Source organism: Nakaseomyces glabratus, chromosome J (assembly GCF_010111755.1).
Source record: "Nakaseomyces glabratus chromosome J, complete sequence".
Taxonomy (NCBI): Eukaryota; Fungi; Ascomycota; class Saccharomycetes; order Saccharomycetales; family Saccharomycetaceae; genus Nakaseomyces; species Nakaseomyces glabratus.
In genome coordinates, this window is record NC_088960.1 from 309,592 (window position 1) to 328,281 (window position 18,690).

Here is an 18,690-nt window from a genome sequence, read left to right on the forward strand (position 1 = left end):
TTTACAAGAATATTGGGGGAAATGCAGTTAAACGTATTTACTTTATGAAGCTTAAAATTAGTGCTTATAGAAAATTGGTTGTTAGTTTTTATGGGATATTACCCTTTTCACATGGTTGGGCATCATTAAAAGACTGTTCATTAGTTGATGGGTCCGTTGAGAGATCCAAATTGTCCCTAGGAGAACTATGATAGTGATTGGGCGATTGGATGTGGTAGGTTACCGTCTTTGAATAGATGTCTTTTCATACCATTGTTACTTTCGCTCACTTGTTGGTTTTGGGTTGTGTTTTTCTGGTGGATTCTGTTGATAATGTTGTCGATGACACTCAGGTCAGGTTTTGACTGAGTTGTCAAAGCGCTGACGGACCTTGGTGGGATCGATGCAGCTGGTGCTGGGATAGGCAGGGATAATGTGTTTGATGGTGTTTGTGATCTTCTCGGTATCTGTGGCAGCTTGATTGTTTGGGATCCATTGGATTGTGCGAATAGATTGTTTTGGTTGGATGTCATCTGGCTGTTATGCTGTTGAGATTCCTGGTCGATTTGCAAAGACACGGTACTCAATATGTCCAGTCCGACAGCAGATTTTGATCTTTGGTGTTGCTCCGGTGGAGCCACAGGTGTAGGTGTTGGAGCAGTGAACAGAGTGATTGTTAGGTCCTCGAGGAAAGGATTTAGCACAGCCAGGGTCTTTTCGAAACCGTGGTCTGTCACTAGAGCGCCGATGATGATGAACAGCAGTTTTACGATGAAAGGTGAGTCGTTCTGCTTGAAAGTGTTTGCGTTTATGTTGAACTTGTTGAACAAGTTCTTCGCGAAAGTGGTCAATGATTCCTGTTGGAAAGTCTTTAGAGTGATGTACTCCTTAGTTGATGCAAATTTTGAGAACTTGTCGTTGAAGTTCTTCTCTACAGAGAAGGACACCGACGACTTCAGTACCATTTCACCCAGAATTTCCATGTTAGCGAAGACAGCGAATATGGTGGAGACGTCGGGGCCCGAGTTGCCCGAGTTGCCCGAGTTGCCCGTGTTGGCTTGGGAGTCCTGTTTGTTGATTATAGTGTTACAAGTGTGCGACTCCTTGACCAGGTCGACGAACTCTTTGTTGTTGATGACTGGCAGCACTATCAGGTCGGACATGATGGACCTGGCGACGTCGTCGTCGGTCAGTGTTTTCTGTGTCTCCTGAGCAGGCGGCATGTTGTTGCTGTCGGTGTTGTTAGACAGCAAGGTCGACTTCTTCAAGGAGGTAGGCAGAGGCAGCAGTATGTTTTGCACAGCGGTTTGGAAGTTCTGGTTTGGTGGCGACAGGACCGACTGGTGGAAAGGCAGCGAGATGGTAGAAGGAGGCGACGCGATGGAGCTGGGGGTGTTTACCCTTGTGATGTGGGTGCCGTTGTTCGAGGCTGAAGTGGAGTGTGGAGACGCAGCGGCAGTCGAGGTGGTGGCAGAGCTTGCCCTGGAGTGGGACATCGAGGATGAGTCGCTGGCGTGCCCGTCGTCGCTGGAGTTGCTCGTGACGCTGTCGCTTCTGTTTCTCTTGGCCTGAGTCTTGGAAGGCGTTGGTGTGAGCGGTTTCCGTACTCTCTTAGAGGTGGAAGAGGAGGAGGAAGGGCTCTTCTTCTTTGAGCGTTTCCTGTTGCGTCTCACCGATTGCACAGCTGCGGTGACCAGTTTCTCGAAGCCCTGTGTGGCCTCGACGGGGAACTCGAACTCTATTCTCAGCATGTTAGCTATCTGCTTGATGTTGTCGTCCTGCTCGCTAGCTTTGTACTTGCTGAGCTCGAACTTGTCGATAAGCTCGAGGCGTCTGCTCGAGAACTGTTTCCACTTGATCTCATCAGTGAACCGCAATTGCTCGCGGATCTTGTGGGTGGTACCGTATCCAGACAATGAGAAAGGCATTGTGTATCTCTGCTGTTGTGGCAATAGTGTTTATGTAGTTGTAATATAAGTAATATATAAGTCTCAAATGGGGGGGATCATCGTTGATTCAGAAAGAAAAAATGAATGAAAAATAACAAGAAAAAAAGTTTCAAGACTCAGCAGGAATTGTAACTGCGCATGATCCATTGTGCAGATAGCATTATTGTAATCGATTGCTCAATCAATGTACTGTACTCGACTCGACTCGACTCGACTCGACTACTTCGACTACTTCGATGGCAAGATGGCAAGATGGCAAGATGGCAAGGCTTCGAGGAATTTTTCAGCTTTCACGATTTTCTCGAGAAAGGCTAAGAAAAAAAAAGCAATTTTCTTGATTAGGATTACATTAAGAAAGTGCCGCAGAGTGAAAGGAGGGAAAGGCAGATCTTTGTTGAGAAGAGGGGCCACGCAGTGTTCTGTGCGGGATGGGACGTTGGATGCAGAGATCCAGGTGAGGACACAAGTGCCCACACAGAAAGGTGCGTAGAACGGTGCATGGTAAATATACAAACCTGTCTTTACGTCATTGGGCCATCACTCGAAAAATGTGTCAAAACCTTGTCAGATGACTGAAGTGATGGCTGTGATAACACTGATACATTGCGATACACTGATACATTGATTGCGATATTGTTAAATATAAATTGGAATATATAAGATAAACGAGAGCTCGAAATTTACAAGTTGGATTTGAATTGGTCCTCTGTGACACCTTGGCCCATGGCCGCGGTGGCGCTGACACCACCTTGTGCTAGTTTCAGTAGGCCGTCGATGTACTCGGCACCGGACCACTTCTGGTGCTTTAGCACGTCGACGCCTTCGTCCATCTCTATCTGCTGGACGTTTTGGGCGTACGCCTTCATGCCTTCCCTGGCGAAGTCCTCGGAGAACTTGTGGATGGCCAGCGCGGTGGTGTGCAGGCCTGCCAAGGTGATGAACTGCCAGATGTAGCCCAGTTGGCCCAGTCTCTCGATGAAAGTGGCCTGCTCGTCCACGGACATGGCCTTAGGCCAGTTGAAGGATGGGGACAGGTTGTAGGCTAGCCACTGGTCTGGGTACTTGGCCTTGACGCCCTCGGCGAACTCGCGGGCTTGCTCGAAGTCTGGGTAGTTGGACTCCATCCAGACCAGGTCGGCGTATGGAGCGAAGGCACGGGCTCTCATCACGGAGCACTGGGTGCCACCGCGGTAGCGGTACAGGCCCTCTCTGACTCTTGGCAAGTCCCAGTCGAAGAAGATGTCCTTGCCGAGCAGTTCCTTGGCGAGCTTCTTGGCCTCGCGGTGGGAGGTCTCGGTCAGTGGGCCGACCTTGTCGTTGAACTTCTTGATGATCTCTTGCTTGTTGGAGACGGAGGACTTGTTGACCTCGTCGGCGAAGGCCTCGTGGAACAGCTTCAGGCCGGCCTTCTCGATCCAGGCGGCCTCCAGCTTCTGCAGCTCGTCACCGGAGACGCCGGCCATGATGGCCCTGTCCATGTACTCGGCGAAGGGCTCGATATCTGGGTTCGTGGCGCCGACGACGAAGTAGTGGTCGCGGGTGTCGATGGTGGAGCTGATCAGCGTGGCGGCCTCTGAGTCGGTTCTTGCGACGATCACCAGCTCGGAGTGCATTATGTCCGCGCACATTCTGATGGTGACCAGTCTGTTGATGTGCTCCTGGACTGGGATGACACACCTGCCGGCCATGTGGCCACACTTCTTGTTGGTGGACGTCTGGTCCTCCATGTGGATACCGGCTGCGCCGCGCTCGATGAACATCTTGGTCAGCTTGAAGACGGCTGTGAGGCCACCGTGGCCGGCGTCGGCGTCGGCGATGATGGGGGTCATGTAGTCGATGGCGGGTCCCATGGCGTCGAGCTCCTCCTGTGAGGTGGCCTTAGCGCGGTTCTCCCACTGCTTCCTGTCGTGGAACTGCTGTGCCTTGAACAAGTGTTCGACTTTGTTGGGCACGGTGTCCATAGGGTAGTCAGCCAAGTCCGGGCCTGGCTCGTTTGAAGTGGAAGCGGTGGAGGAGCACTGCCAGCCGGAGACGTAGATGGTGTCTAGGAACTTGGCCATCTGGGAGACTTGGACTGGGTCCAGGGCACCGAAGGTACGGGACACGGTACCTTCCTTGTGGTGTTTCTCTAGCACTTTGTAGACCTTCTTGGCCATTACGGAGGAAGGGTAAGTCAGAGGAGGGAAAGTCCCGCGTCTGATGGCGATCTCTCTTGCGGAGTAAGTTCTCTTGGTCTTGTTCCAGCGGGGCTCGGACCACCACTGTTCGATTTCTTTAGCATCGGCGTCGATGCGGGCTTGCAAAGCTTGGAATTCGTTAGCTTCTGAGTTAGGCACAGGCATATTTTCTGTTGTATGTTGTGTGTGTTTTGTGGTATTGGGATGGGCAAGAGAACGGTTTTTGGATTGCATAGTTGGACAGTTTATATATGAATTTTCTCGAGTCCCAGAACAATGAAATGATTGGCACCGGGGTGTCAAGAGCCTAAGACCGGACCAATACCCCGGACCAAAGGAGTTTACAGTTCAGGTACAGGTGTACAACTACAAGTACTTGCAGTACTAGTAGTGGTAGTAGTAGTACTTGTAGTAGTACTTGTAGTAGTACTTGTAGTAGTACTTGTAGTAGTACTTGTAGTAGTACTTGTAGTAGTACTTGTAGTAGTACTTGTAGTAATACTTGTAGTAGTACTTGTAGTAGTACTTGTAGTAGTACTTGTAGTAGTACTTGTAGTAGTACTTGTAGTAGTACTTGTAGTAGTACTTGTAGTAGTACTTGTAGTAGTACTTGTAGTAGTACTTGTAGTAGTGTAAGTAATTCAAGTAGTAATACAAGTAGTAATTCAAGTAGTAATACAAGTACTAGTACAACTACAACTACAATTACAACTACTGGTCGATGACTCTCCCCTATAAGACCCACTCATCCGGTACCCATCTGGCTCCCATCAGGCCACACAGAGTCATCCAACTGCCCTGCCCCAACGGACAGAGAGAGCCAAACACCGAGAACTCGGTGAACGCGGGCTAGAAGCACCATTGTACGTATGCGAGTATATGCACATGACACCCACGTACATCTGTACATCAGTATATACTTACACACGTACACGCACATGACCTCCACACGTACACACGCACATCTGTATATACCCCCACACGCACGCACACATGATCTACGGTCAGCATAAGGGCCATTCAGGGGGGGAAGAGACAATGGGGCTGTGCGACAATGGGGGGCCAGGGGGGGTGTTAAGTGTGTGGGGTCTGGGTGGTAGTGAAGGGGGTAGTGAAGGGGGTGATGGATCCCCCCCCCCTTCACCCCGGATTGTTGCATTGTGATTGGCTCAATGGGTTGAAATAGCCTGGTATAGCAGTGTATAACAAGAGCATAGCAGTGTATAGCAAGAGCATAACAGGGTATAACGTAGTACCACCTGGCAATAGCAGTTGCTTGTCCAATTGATGCCCCTCTTTCTAATATGGTGGGGCAAACGTATATAAGGGCTCGATTGTTCTCTGAACTTGTAACTTGTAACTTGTAACTTGTACTTCTAACTCTTGTCTGGATACAACTACAACTACAACTACAACTACAACTACAAATACAAATACAATCTATAATGGCTAAGAAGGATAAGAAACCAAAGGTTAACACTATTGTTACCAAGGACGGTGAGTCTCTGAAGGTGTTCGAGGACCTCAATGACTTCGAGATGTTCATCAAGAACGAGACCGAGGACGAGGAGTTCGACCACATCCACTGCAAGCTGACTTACTACCCGCCATTTGTGCTGCACGAGTCCCACGACGACCCCGAGAAGATCAAGGACACCAACAACTCCCACAACAAGAAGTTCGTGAGACACTTGCACCAGCACGTCGAGAAGCACTTGCTCAAGGACATCAAGGAGGCCCTCCACAAGCCAGAGCTGAAGTTCCACGACAAGTCCAAGGACGAGACCTTCGAGCACATTGTGTGGCACTACGGCGAAGAGACCGAGTACCACGACAGGAAGTTCAGGATCCAGGTCACCGTGACTTGCAACCACGACGACGCTATGGTCGACGTCGACTACAAGACCATCCCTTTGTAAGTTATATAAATGTGTAATGATGTTACGATTTAATAAATTCTTATATCTCAATTATGTACCACCTCTCTAATCCTGCAATCTGCTTTCAGATACATCTCTGTACACTTACCATCTATACAGATAAGCACTTGGAAATATATGCTCTAGTATGGCTATAATTAGATAACAAATAACAAGTTTTGTATACTATTTCAGTCGACTAAGAAAACCAATTGTATATGTAGGCCCTGAGTTGTACCCGTGCTTATGATATAACACTCGCTAGTGCTACATCAACTGCATCATATATATCTTACCCAGAAATTGCCTTGTCGCAATTATTTACATAATTCTTGCTGTCTGCCTTCCCAACTCACCACCAGAACATACTGACATTTCAAGTTTAGGTCCTGCAATGTCAACATGGCAGGGAAATCACAATAAAAAAAATCATATAATCGATATTAGAATAACAACTACCCATAAACCAGAACACATCCCCCTCCAACTTCAATTGACCACAGTATAACTCACAATACCCACAAATAAGTACCCACCCATGGCGCAAACTATATGAGCTGTATAGACTGCTTATACTGCTTATACTGCTTATACTGCAAGATCACGCCACATAACTATACACGATATGGGAAAATTTCTTTTGAAAGGCGAAAAGCTCAAAGTTCTGGCAATGCAAAGGCTATTAACGATAATAAGCTGGAAAGTTGGGAGCCTATGCACAGCTCGTAAGCAGACTCTTAGCCCATAAAAGAAGCTATACGGATATACACACGCACACCATGATAAACCCACACGTTCAGGAGAACTTACAAGCTATTCAGAACACGCTGAGCAACTACGACACATCGTTCTTGTCTGAGGATGAGGAGGATTACTGCCCGCTATGTATCGAGCCGATGGATATCACGGATAAGAACTTCTTCCCATGTCCCTGTGGCTACCAGATCTGCCAGTTCTGCTACAACAACATCAGACAGAACCCCGAGCTGAACGGTAGGTGTCCTGCGTGCCGTCGTAAGTTCGACGACGAGTCCGTACGATACGTGGTGCTCACACCGGAAGAGCTGAAGATGGAGAGGGCCAAGCTGGCCAGGAAGGAGAAAGAGAGGAAGCAGAGGGAGAAGGAGAAGAAGGAGTACGAGCAGAATAACAGGAAGCATCTAGCAGGCACCAGGGTGATCCAGAAGAACTTGGTGTATGTGATCGGTGTGAATCCACCAGTGCCACCCGAGGAAGTCGCCGCAACGTTGAAGTCCGACAAGTACTTTGGACAATACGGTAAGATCAACAAGATTGTGGTGAACAGGAAAGCTCCTCACGGTGGAAGCAACAACGACCATTACCACCACCATGCTCCAGGCTACGGTGTCTACATAACTTTCTCCTCCAAGGATGATGCTGCCAGATGTATCGCACAAGTTGACGGTACATACATGGATGGTCGCTTGATCAAAGCTGCATACGGTACTACAAAGTACTGCTCTTCATACTTGAAAGGTATGGTATGTCCAAATCCTAACTGTATGTTTTTGCATGAACCAGGTGAAGAAGTGGACGCTTCCAACAAAAGAGAACTATCCAAACCTCAATTACATACTCAGAACTCTATGAATTCTGGTAGTTTCAGAAACGGTAGTGAGTTTGGTTCTGCTGCTGCGTCCCCACTTCCACTGAAGGCTCACTTAAACAGTGCCACTTCATCCGTGGCTGCGAACAATGACTCCTCCGCCTCTACACCTGTCCTAACTCCAGCACCAGCTCCACCAAGTACTTCCAATCCTTGGGGTATTAGTCAAACAGCATCTGCAATTGCAAATATCAACTTATCAAAACCTAACAGCTCCATCAACCTACCAACATTAAACGATAACGTTACACAAGATAATGACAATAATAATGAAGTGCCAAGCAAACCAAAACCTGTAAGTAATACCAACACATCCAGCAGCAAGAAGAAGAACTCATCCAAGGAATACGTTGATCCATACGATGCATTGAATGGTTGTATTACTTTTATGAACGAGAGATTCAAGAGCTTGTCAAATTACCAAAACAAGACTTTCTCATTGAGGTCTGATGCCATTGACCAAGAAACACTGAAATCTTACCCACCTTTATTTACCGCAAGCAATATCAAGATCAGTGAAACCAGTGAGAACATCCTAACACAAAAGCTAGTGGAGATTTTGGCCATCAAGCCTACAGATTACTCTCAGTCTGTTATTCAATTCTTACAAAGTGTGAGTGCAAGCCAACCCGAACTGATTAATTTGCCTAGTGTCCAAAGTTTCACCAGTGCCAACAACGCCCAAGCTACACAAACACCAATCAACAACCCAATCAACCCTAACCTTGCCCAGCTAGGTAATGGTGGTGTTATGGGCCCAGGCACTCCTGGCCCACAGAACGTAATGCTACAGGCAATGCAGCCACCACAACAAATGCAAGCACAACCACCACAGCAAATGCAACAGATGCCAATGAACATGGGTGGTAACGCCAACGGTATGTTTGTGTCCCCACAAGAACTTGCCCAGAAACAAGCTCAACCGCAAATGGCACAGATGCAGTCTAATAACGTTGGCTCTAACGACCTCCTAAACCAACTAATCAGTGGTAAGAGGCTCGCCGCTGCCAATTAGACGTACATACAAAATTATTTAAACAAATACAATCCTTTACATAATTATAAATTATTTGATAAAAATAATGATCATTGCAATACTTGATCATCTTTTGCATTTAATGATCCACCAATGCAACGATGATACCCTAGCAACATCATTGGCATCTGATCTGGTATACGGTAAGACTACTCAATTATCAAACATTAGAACTGTAATGAGCATATAACTATATACACACTTCGCTTGCCACTACCCGTTACAGACTTTACTTCCGTATCTGTTCCCAATCCGAAAATTCATCTCACCGTTAATGGAAGCTGCAAGAGAGATACGGTGTTAGAGTAAAGCAGCCTCGCTCCTAGATGCCGTCTAAATGTATGAGTCAAATCGGGCTCTTCTGCCTTTCTCGCCATATGTTTCCATAAATTGTGACAGCCTGCTGGCCTCGAGGTCCGCATACCGGTGAAAGGTCACAACGATGCCGGTTTCAAAAAATGGAAACTACAGGCGACAATGGTGTTATGCCTTGGGAGTCCCCCATCAACCAGCAACCTTAACAAACATATATAAGTGGGAGCTCTCACAGGGCAACTGTGTTTCATTTGACTTGAAGAAACAATTGAGTTTCTCTAAGATTGCATTTGGGTATACCATAAATCACAATCACGATTACATTTGACACTTATTCCTGCTCTTGTGTATCAAATCAAAGGTCATCGATTTTTTTTTCACAGTTACAAGCAATCAGCTAACAAAAAAAAAAGCTGAGCAAATAAAGGTATTACTGGATTGTCCATTAGCCAATTGAATATCTGATACATAATACTCATACAAATATACAAACGATGGTGAGTGTCCTCGTTTCCACAAAGGGTTTTAACCCAGCTAAGTTCAAGCAGGCCTCTAAATTGCTGAATAAGAGCACAGTTGGGTTCTTGAGCACATCAGCCAAGAACAAGTACTCCTTACAGAGCAAAGTCCAAAACATAAAGAACAGTGAAGTACCCAAGACTTTTACTAGATCTAAAGTTGGTTTCTCAAAGAGAAGTCTGTCGTCCTCGAACGGCATTGGCACTTCAGGTACCAGGTCCACAGTGATTCAACTACTAAACAATATCAGCACAAAAAGAGAGGTTGAGCAGTACCTTAAATACTTCACCTCTGTATCGCAACAACAATTTGCCGTTATTAAGGTAGGTGGTGCTATTATCAGTGACAACTTACCTGAGCTAGCATCATGCCTGGCGTTCTTATACCATGTCGGACTCTACCCAATTGTTCTGCACGGTACAGGTCCACAGGTCAATGGCAGATTGGAAGCCCAGGGCATTGAACCAGACTATATAGACGGTATTAGAATTACAGATGAGCACACCATGGCAGTTGTCAGAGAATGTTTCCTAGAACAAAACTTGAAGCTAGTGACAGCTCTTGAACAATTGGGTGTCCGTGCCAGACCTATCACATCTGGTGTGTTCCAAGCCGAATACTTGGACAAGAGCAAATACCAACTAGTTGGTGATATTACAAAGGTCAACAAGGATGCCATCGAGGCCTCTATCAAAGCCGGTGCTCTACCGATCCTTACTTCACTAGCTGAAACTCCATCAGGCCAAATGCTGAACGTCAACGCAGATGTTGCTGCTGGTGAACTAGCTCGTGTGTTCGAGCCTTTAAAGATTGTCTACCTGAATGAAAAGGGTGGTATAATTAATGGTGAAACTGGGGAAAGAATATCAATGATCAACTTGGATGAGGAATACGAAGATTTATTGAAACAAAGTTGGGTTAAGTATGGTACCAAATTAAAGATTAAGGAAATTAAGGAATTACTAGATTACTTACCACGTTCTTCCTCGGTTGCAATTATCAACGTACAAGACTTGCAAAAAGAACTGTTTACCGACTCTGGTGCTGGTACTATGATCAGAAGAGGATACAAACTGTTGAAGAGATCAAGTCTATCTGAATTTCAATCGGCTGATGCTCTAAGAAATGTGCTTCAGAGAGATGCAGACATTGCTTCCAAAGCTCAATCAGCAGCTACATATTTAAGAGAGCTTGAAAAAGCTCAATTTGTATCATACTCTGATGAACCATTAGAAGCTTTAGCCATCGTCAGAACTGAACCTAAGATTCCAAAGTTAGAGAAGTTCCTATGCTCAAACTCTGCGTGGTTGAACAATGTTACGGATAATGTGTTTAGCACTCTGAAGCGCGATTTCCCTGCTTTGCAATGGATTGTTTCTGAAGATGATGCCAACATTGCTTGGCACTTTGACAAGTCCCAAGGTTCTTATTTGAAGGATGGCAAGGTTCTGTTCTGGTATGGTGTTAAGGATTTGAACACTGTCTCCGAGTTGATTGGGGAATTTACTAAAGGTGTAACCAACAGTGGGCACTCCAGCGGTGTCTTTGGCTCCCAACAAGCTAAGAGGGCGTACTCTACTGTCAGAAGAACACCACCCAAGCCAGAGGCAACTAACACTTCTCCAGCTCGAGTTGCATTGATTGGTGCCAGAGGTTACACCGGTAGAAATCTTGTTGCATTGATCGATAGCCACCCTTATTTTGAAATCTCGCATGTTTCCAGTCGTGAATTGAAGGGTCAAAAGCTGCCAGATTACAAGAAGGCTGAGATTATCTATGACAACTTACAAATCGAGGATATCAAGAAGTTAGAATCTGAGAATGCTGTAGACTTCTGGGTGATGGCTTTACCAAACAATGTCTCTGAGCCATTCATCGAAGCCATTGACAGCTGCAATGGTAAGTCCAAGATCATTGATCTATCTGCTGACCACAGATTTGTCTCTGAGGAAGAATGGGCTTATGGTCTACCTGAGATCAATGACAGAGAACACATCTACAAAGCCAAGAAGATATCAAACCCAGGCTGCTATGCCACTGGTTCCCAATTGTCTATTGCACCATTGTTGAAGTACGTTGATGGTCTACCAACTGTCTTTGGTGTCTCTGGTTACTCTGGTGCTGGCGCAAAACCTTCACCTAAGAATGATCCCGAGAATCTAAACAATAACATTATTCCATACGCTTTAACCAACCACATACACGAAAGAGAGATCTCCACTCGTTTGGGACATGAAGTGGCATTCATGCCCCATGTTGGCCAATGGTTCCAAGGCATTGCCCTGACTGTATCCATTCCAATCAAGAAAGGCAGTATCCAAAGCAACGAGGAAGCCATGAACATCTACAAAGATTTCTACAAAGGTGAAAATCTGGTACACATAATGGAAGACATCCCATCCGTGAAGGAGATAGCTGGCACCCACGGCGTGGTCATTGGTGGGTTCAAGCTGAACGACAACAAGGACAGAATAGTGGTCTGTGGCACAATCGACAACTTGCTAAAAGGTGCAGCCACCCAATGTTTACAAAACATGAACCTAGCCATGGGCTACGGGGAATACGACGGTATTCCAAAGGACAAGATAGTCTCTTAGAACATAGCATATAAATCTCTTCTGTACATTAATTAGCTTCTTAAATTCCAATCCCTTTCTAGATAGAAATAGCATTACCGCATTGGGAATCCTAAGCACTATCAACAATAAGATATACAATAAATATTTACAGCAGTCCAATCCCATCTACAGTAGAATATGCAGTGGCAAGAGTTGTTTTGGTTGGTGGGGGGAGGGAAGATCATAATAACCACAGACCGAGGCTTCTTCTTAGGCTTCTTCTCCTTTGTAAATAGTAAACACGAAACTTGTTTACGCGTTCCACTCGGGATTCCACTATTCACACACCCAGTCTACTTATTATTGTTTACATTTTCTGCCATTAATTTGTAATTTATGGCAAAAATTAATATTCCTTCACGCGTCATACGGTCTAACAAACCCACGTACAAACACACTTAAATATCCATAAAATAAAGTTAATTTCTTTTTCTCACGCGTCACCCCCCATCGCTCTCTTCTAAGCAACTTGGAAAACTTTTCAACTTCAATCCTGTTAGAGGATCATACACTTATAGCATCGAACTAGCTGTGTGCCAGTCGCCAACGAACCAGTACTACTATTTTCGTGTCCTCTTGCTTACTTTGCCATCCTGGGTCAAGGATTTATAGCAAAAAAAAAAAGATATATAAAGCAGAAGGGAAATCAGGATAGATTTTATAAAATTCTTTCTCTCCCTAAACTAGAACAGTAATAGAAAAAAACCCGGAAACCTTTTGATAAAGATCAAGGAGATATATATTACTGATATCTATACCTCTAAACCCACAGAAAATAGAACACACACACACAACAAAAGTTTTTCACTTTAAAGAATGTATGTGTATAAGAGAAGTGGCCGTAAAGAGCCTGTCAAGTTTGACAAGATCACAGCACGTATCTCCAGACTCTGTTATGGTCTAGATCCACGTATCGATGCTGTTAAGGTCACCCAGAGAATCATCTCTGGTGTCTACGAAGGTGTTACCACTGTCGAGCTGGATAATCTGGCTGCTGAGACATGTGCTTACATGACTACTATCCACCCAGATTACGCCACTCTGGCCGCTAGAGTCGCTATTTCTAACTTGCACAAGCAGACCACGAAACAGTTCTCCCAAGTTGTCTCTAACTTGTACCATTACATCAACCCTGCCACTGGCAAGCATGCTCCTATGATCAGCGATGAGGTTTACCAAATTGTCATGGACAACAAGGATGAGCTGGATTCCGCTATCGTTTACGACAGAGACTTCCAGTTCAACTACTTCGGTTTCAAGACTTTGGAACGTTCCTACTTGCTAAGAATAAATGGTGAAGTTGCTGAACGTCCTCAACATTTGATCATGAGAGTTGCCTTGGGTATCCACGGTAGAGATCTAGAAGCTGCATTGGAAACTTATAACCTGATGTCTCTAAGATACTTCACTCACGCTTCTCCAACATTATTTAATGCTGGTACTCCACACCCACAAATGTCCTCTTGTTTCTTGGTCGCCATGAAAGATGACTCCATTGAGGGTATTTACGACACTCTAAAGGAATGTGCTTTGATTTCCAAGACTGCTGGTGGTATTGGTCTACACATTCACAACATTCGTGCCACAGGTTCCTACATCGCCGGTACTAACGGTACTTCCAACGGTTTGATTCCTATGGTCCGTGTCTTCAACAACACTGCCCGTTACGTTGACCAAGGTGGTAACAAGAGACCAGGTGCTTTTGCCCTATACTTGGAACCATGGCATGCCGATATCTTCGACTTCATCGATATCAGAAAGAACCACGGTAAGGAAGAAATTCGTGCTAGAGATTTGTTCCCAGCTTTGTGGGTTCCTGATTTGTTCATGAAGCGTGTTGAACAAAACGGTAACTGGACTTTGTTCTCCCCAAGCTCCGCTCCAGGTCTAAGCGACTGCTACGGTAAGGAATTTGAAGAGCTTTACGAACGTTACGAAAGAGAAGGCCGTGGTAAGACTATCAAGGCTCAAAAGCTTTGGTACTCTATCCTGGAAGCTCAAACCGAAACTGGTACCCCATTTATGATCTACAAGGATGCCTGTAACGAAAAATCTAACCAAAGAAACTTGGGTGTTATCAAGTCTTCTAACTTGTGTTGTGAAATCGTCGAATACTCTTCTCCAGATGAAACCGCCGTTTGTAACTTGGCTTCTATTGCTTTGCCAGCTTTCATTGAAACAAGTGAAGATGGTAAGACCTCTACTTACAACTTCCAAAAGTTGCACGACATCGCCAAGGTTATTACCCGTAACTTGAACAAGGTTATTGACCGTAACTACTACCCAGTTCCAGAGGCCAAGAACTCTAACATGAGACACAGACCTATTGCTCTTGGTGTCCAAGGTTTAGCTGATACTTTCATGTTGTTGCGTTTGCCATTCGACTCTGAGGGTGCCGCTAAGCTAAACATCCAAATCTTCGAAACCATCTACCACGCCTCCTTGGAAGCTTCTTGTGAATTGGCCCAAAAGGATGGTCCATACCAATCTTACCAAGGCTCTCCAATCTCTAAGGGTGTCTTCCAATTCGACATGTGGAATGCTAAGCCATTCGGTATGTGGGACTGGGATGCTTTGAGAAAGGACATCTTGAAGCATGGTGTCAGAAACTCTTTGACTATGGCCCCAATGCCAACTGCTTCCACTTCCCAAATTTTGGGTTACAACGAATGTTTCGAGCCAGTTACTTCCAACATGTACTCTCGTCGTGTTCTATCTGGTGAGTTCCAAGTCGTTAACCCATACTTGTTGCGTGACTTGGTTGACTTGGGTATCTGGGATGAAGGTATGAAGCAACACATTATTACACAAAATGGTTCCATTCAAAACCTACCAAACATTCCTCAAGAATTGAAAGATCTTTACAAGACTGTTTGGGAAATCTCACAAAAGACCATTATCAACATGGCTGCTGACCGTTCTGTCTACATCGATCAATCTCATTCTTTGAACTTGTTCTTGCAAGCTCCAACCATGGGTAAGATCACCAGTATGCACTTCTACGGTTGGAAGAAGGGTTTGAAGACCGGTATGTACTACCTAAGAACTCAAGCTGCCTCTGCCGCCATTCAATTCACTATCGATCAATCTGTTGCTCAACAAGCTGCAAACAATATCGCCGACTTGTCCAACTTGAAGAGACCATCTTATGTTGAAAGTGAGCCATCCTATGTTCCAAGCGACTTTAAGGCTGACTGGGAAAACATCAAGCCATCCAAGATTACCTACTCCGAAACCGAAGATGAATCTAGAAACGTTTCTCTAACACCATCTGCTTCTTCTTCAAATGACGACTTGAGCAGCAGTGTCGGTTCATTGAAGATCTCTGAACACCCAGCTACTCCAGTTTCATCAACCACCACAAACATTCCAGTTAAGGAAGACAAGAAAGAAGTTGCCCCAGAAGCTGAAGATGCCGAATCCGAGTTTGACATCTACAACTCTAAGGTCATTGCCTGTGCCATCGACAAGCCAGAAGCTTGTGAAATGTGCTCTGGTTAATCTTTGCTCTTTCTAGTTTTTCTATTCTAATTTGTTGTTTTCTATTTGGGTTTCATTTATTTTCTAATAATTCGGTGTATTTTACTTTTGATACAATTTTTTTTTACTGGTTTTCTTTATCTTTCACATTATGAGTTAGTCATGTCCACCTTTCACATCTTTAATTTCATATTTTTTTATTAAAATAACGATATAAACATAAAAAATAATAATCTTCATTTAATATTAAAAAAGCATTATATTTCTCTTAAATTATATTAGTTTATATTATAGCGGTCTTGATACGCTACTCCATTGTAGTTCAATTTTCCTGATCCTTAGGCTGGAGACCGGGTAAGTAAATTTCTCAAGACGCTCCTGTCAACAATCAAGAAATCGAAAAAGGGTAATAGCAAGTAAGCCATAATAGCAGTACATTCTTTTGCAAAAGCTTTGTAATTGGTTTTACCACATCAAACACATTTGACCACATCAAACAGTGTTCAATTGCTTGAAAAACTGAAGGTATAACAGTCGTGGCGAAAGGTCGACAAAGAGCTGTAAAGAATAAGCCAAACAGGTTCACTGTGCTGAATTTTAGAGCAACTAACACATTTATTCGACAAATGGTGGCAAATAGTATGAACTTAGCAGATATACTCAAGGATGAAGTATCCCTTGAGAGAGTTAAGGAGTTAAAGGACCAGCTTCTTAAGGAGAAATCCACTATTGATTACCAACTAAGTAAAGAATCGAACAAGAATTACGAAGCTGTGCAAGAGAGTATAAAGCTACTAAACATATCACAAAAGGATGTTATTGAGGTGAAAGATCAGTTATCTAAAGTTAAGACGCTCAGTGATGAGAGCAAGTCATCAATATCCAGATATGACATTATCTTCGATGCAACTAGAATGTATGAAAAGGTAGACATGACCTCGGAGATATACGATAAGATTGTAGCATTTAGTGATACAGTAGAACAGGTCAACAGAATGCTTGATACGGAACTAGCACAAGATGGTTTAGAAACTGGCTGTCCCTATTTGATTCAAATCCATTACCTGCTAACAACGATAAGAAACTTTCAGGATCAAATGACAATTATGGCTAATGTATCCACAGATGATGTACAACGTACATGCCAAAAGCTTTTTTCTAAAGTTTCTGGTCTAGTGGATAAATTTGATCAGCTATTGGAATCACTTATATATGACATTGTCGAAATGATAAGAGCTGAAAATTATTCTTTAGTAGTGAGATTGTTCAAAATAATAGATTTTGAAGAACGAGAAGACCTGAGGATTGAGGCCATTAGAAACATTATCAAGAAGAAAGAGATAGAAGCAGAAAAGTCAACATTTAAAAAGCTACCTAGTTCTAAGAACATTGGTAGACTGGAACTTGAAAGTAATTCTAAGGCATTAGAATATCCAACAGATCAAGGGCTATATCAAGAAATTATAAATGGTACAATAACAACGAGAGTACAGTCGAGAGGCTACAAAAATTTGTTGTACAATAAAATCAAACAATCGATACAAGAAATGTTTATTGAAGTCCGCAAAGAGTACGATGGCGATAAAAAATTTGATGTACTTAACAATCTTGATTGGGTGTTCAACGAGTTACTTGTTGTTAAGGACTATGTGTCCAAGTATTCCCCTCCCTATTGGAATATATTTGACAAATACTACCAATTCTACTATGATGAGCTTCACATCTTAATCAATGAGTTAGTTGATGCTGAACCGGAAACAATCATTATATTAGATATTATAGATTTTGACAAAACATTCCAGAATACTTTGGTCAAGGACTTTGGCTTTAAGAGGAAAGAAACGAAGACAGTTATTGGTGACACACAGAAGGAAACACTATTCAAAGACTATTTGAATCTAATTGTGATCAAAATGACCGAATGGCTTGGGAACTTACAAAAGACGGAGTTCAAAACGTTCAAAGATCGTTCTATTCCTCCACAATCAGATGCCGAGAACTTGTTATTATTAGAAGGGACAAAGACATGCTTTCAAATGTTCAGTCAACAAGTTGAAGTGGCTGCCGGTTCAAGTCAGGCAAAGATTTTAGTTGGTGTTATTGAGAAGTTTTCCGAACTTATTGAAAATAGATTAAGCAATTGGATTTCTGTTGTAGACGAAGAAGTGAGAAGACTAATGAAATATAATGAACTTTATGACCTTGATCCTAATGCTATCGCCCCTGAAAACGAAGTTCCAGGTGGTCTACTAGAGTATGTTATTGCTCTTGCAAATGACCAGATGAGGGCTGCCGACTATGCAATGGCAATTGGTTCCAAATACGGAGCCATGGTGACCAAAGCATACGAGAAGGAAATTCAAACAAACATTGACAATATTCTTGACAGATTTGCAGATGTGAGTCAAGTATGTATATCAGCTCTGCTTACAATTATCTTTGATGACCTTAAGAAACCATACAGTGAGATATTTAGCAAGACATGGTATAAAGGTAGCCAGGCACAACAAATTTCAGATACAATTTCTGAATACCTTGAAGATATAAAGGTACTGATGAACCCAGTTTTGTATGGGCTGTTTATGGAAAGGCTAATTGAAAATACTATATTAGGTTATATTGGGGCATTGAAGTATGAACACAGTATAAAGAATAAGAACAACAAGTTCTTAGAGAGTGTCAAACGTGATTTCGAGATCTTTTATAAGCTCTTCGCTACATATATTGGTTCCTCAGACGAGACCATAGAAATAGTGAAGGAGAAATTTGAAGTCATGGACTACTTCATGGATCTATGCTGCGAACCTATAGATTCAGTGATGGGTATATGGGATAATTTCCTACAGAGGTACCCAGATGTTCCTGTGGTAATATTAGAATTTGTGTTGAAGAGCAGAAAGGATATCGATCGCTCTAGAAGAAAGAAGCTTGTCCAAAGGGCCATTGATCTTTCATTGAGACCTGAACATTTAGCATTCATCAGCAGCGAAGAATACGAACCATCGTACCTGTCCAACTTCACCATCAAATCAGCAAAGAAGTCTGAGGATGTAGGAGATGACTATTAAGTA

General features: G+C 43.7%; 7 protein-coding genes across 7 annotated transcripts; 5 read left to right on the plus strand and 2 right to left on the minus strand.

Moving 5' to 3' along the window:
• Positions 1-185: 185 nt before the first annotated feature.
• Positions 186-1,907, minus strand: VHR2 (Vhr2p; the record flags this gene model as incomplete). The annotated part of the gene is made up of 1 exon (XM_447835.1): positions 186-1,907. One exon carries the CDS (start codon positions 1,905-1,907, stop codon positions 186-188), a length of 1,722 nt encoding a protein of 573 aa, XP_447835.1.
• Positions 1,908-2,608: 701 nt separating this feature from the next.
• ICL1 (isocitrate lyase 1) lies at positions 2,609-4,270 on the minus strand (the record flags this gene model as incomplete). The annotated part of the gene is made up of 1 exon (XM_447837.2): positions 2,609-4,270. One exon carries the CDS (start codon positions 4,268-4,270, stop codon positions 2,609-2,611), a length of 1,662 nt encoding a protein of 553 aa, XP_447837.2.
• Positions 4,271-5,550: 1,280 nt separating this feature from the next.
• RGI1 (Rgi1p) lies at positions 5,551-6,024 on the plus strand (the record flags this gene model as incomplete). The annotated part of the gene is made up of 1 exon (XM_447838.1): positions 5,551-6,024. The coding sequence occupies one exon, from the start codon at positions 5,551-5,553 to the stop codon at positions 6,022-6,024; it is 474 nt and encodes a 157-aa protein (XP_447838.1).
• A 779-nt stretch (positions 6,025-6,803) lies between these two features.
• Positions 6,804-8,666, plus strand: MOT2 (CCR4-NOT core ubiquitin-protein ligase subunit MOT2; the record flags this gene model as incomplete). Its single annotated transcript, XM_447839.1, has 1 exon — positions 6,804-8,666. The coding sequence occupies one exon, from the start codon at positions 6,804-6,806 to the stop codon at positions 8,664-8,666; it is 1,863 nt and encodes a 620-aa protein (XP_447839.1).
• Positions 8,667-9,496: 830 nt separating this feature from the next.
• ARG56 (bifunctional acetylglutamate kinase/N-acetyl-gamma-glutamyl-phosphate reductase) lies at positions 9,497-12,118 on the plus strand (the record flags this gene model as incomplete). Its single annotated transcript, XM_447840.1, has 1 exon — positions 9,497-12,118. The coding sequence occupies one exon, from the start codon at positions 9,497-9,499 to the stop codon at positions 12,116-12,118; it is 2,622 nt and encodes an 873-aa protein (XP_447840.1).
• An 837-nt stretch (positions 12,119-12,955) lies between these two features.
• On the plus strand, positions 12,956-15,640 carry RNR1 (ribonucleotide-diphosphate reductase subunit RNR1; the record flags this gene model as incomplete). The annotated part of the gene is made up of 1 exon (XM_447841.1): positions 12,956-15,640. One exon carries the CDS (start codon positions 12,956-12,958, stop codon positions 15,638-15,640), a length of 2,685 nt encoding a protein of 894 aa, XP_447841.1.
• Positions 15,641-16,245: 605 nt separating this feature from the next.
• SEC6 (SNARE-binding exocyst subunit SEC6) lies at positions 16,246-18,687 on the plus strand (the record flags this gene model as incomplete). Its single annotated transcript, XM_447842.1, has 1 exon — positions 16,246-18,687. The coding sequence occupies one exon, from the start codon at positions 16,246-16,248 to the stop codon at positions 18,685-18,687; it is 2,442 nt and encodes an 813-aa protein (XP_447842.1).
• Positions 18,688-18,690: the final 3 nt, after the last annotated feature.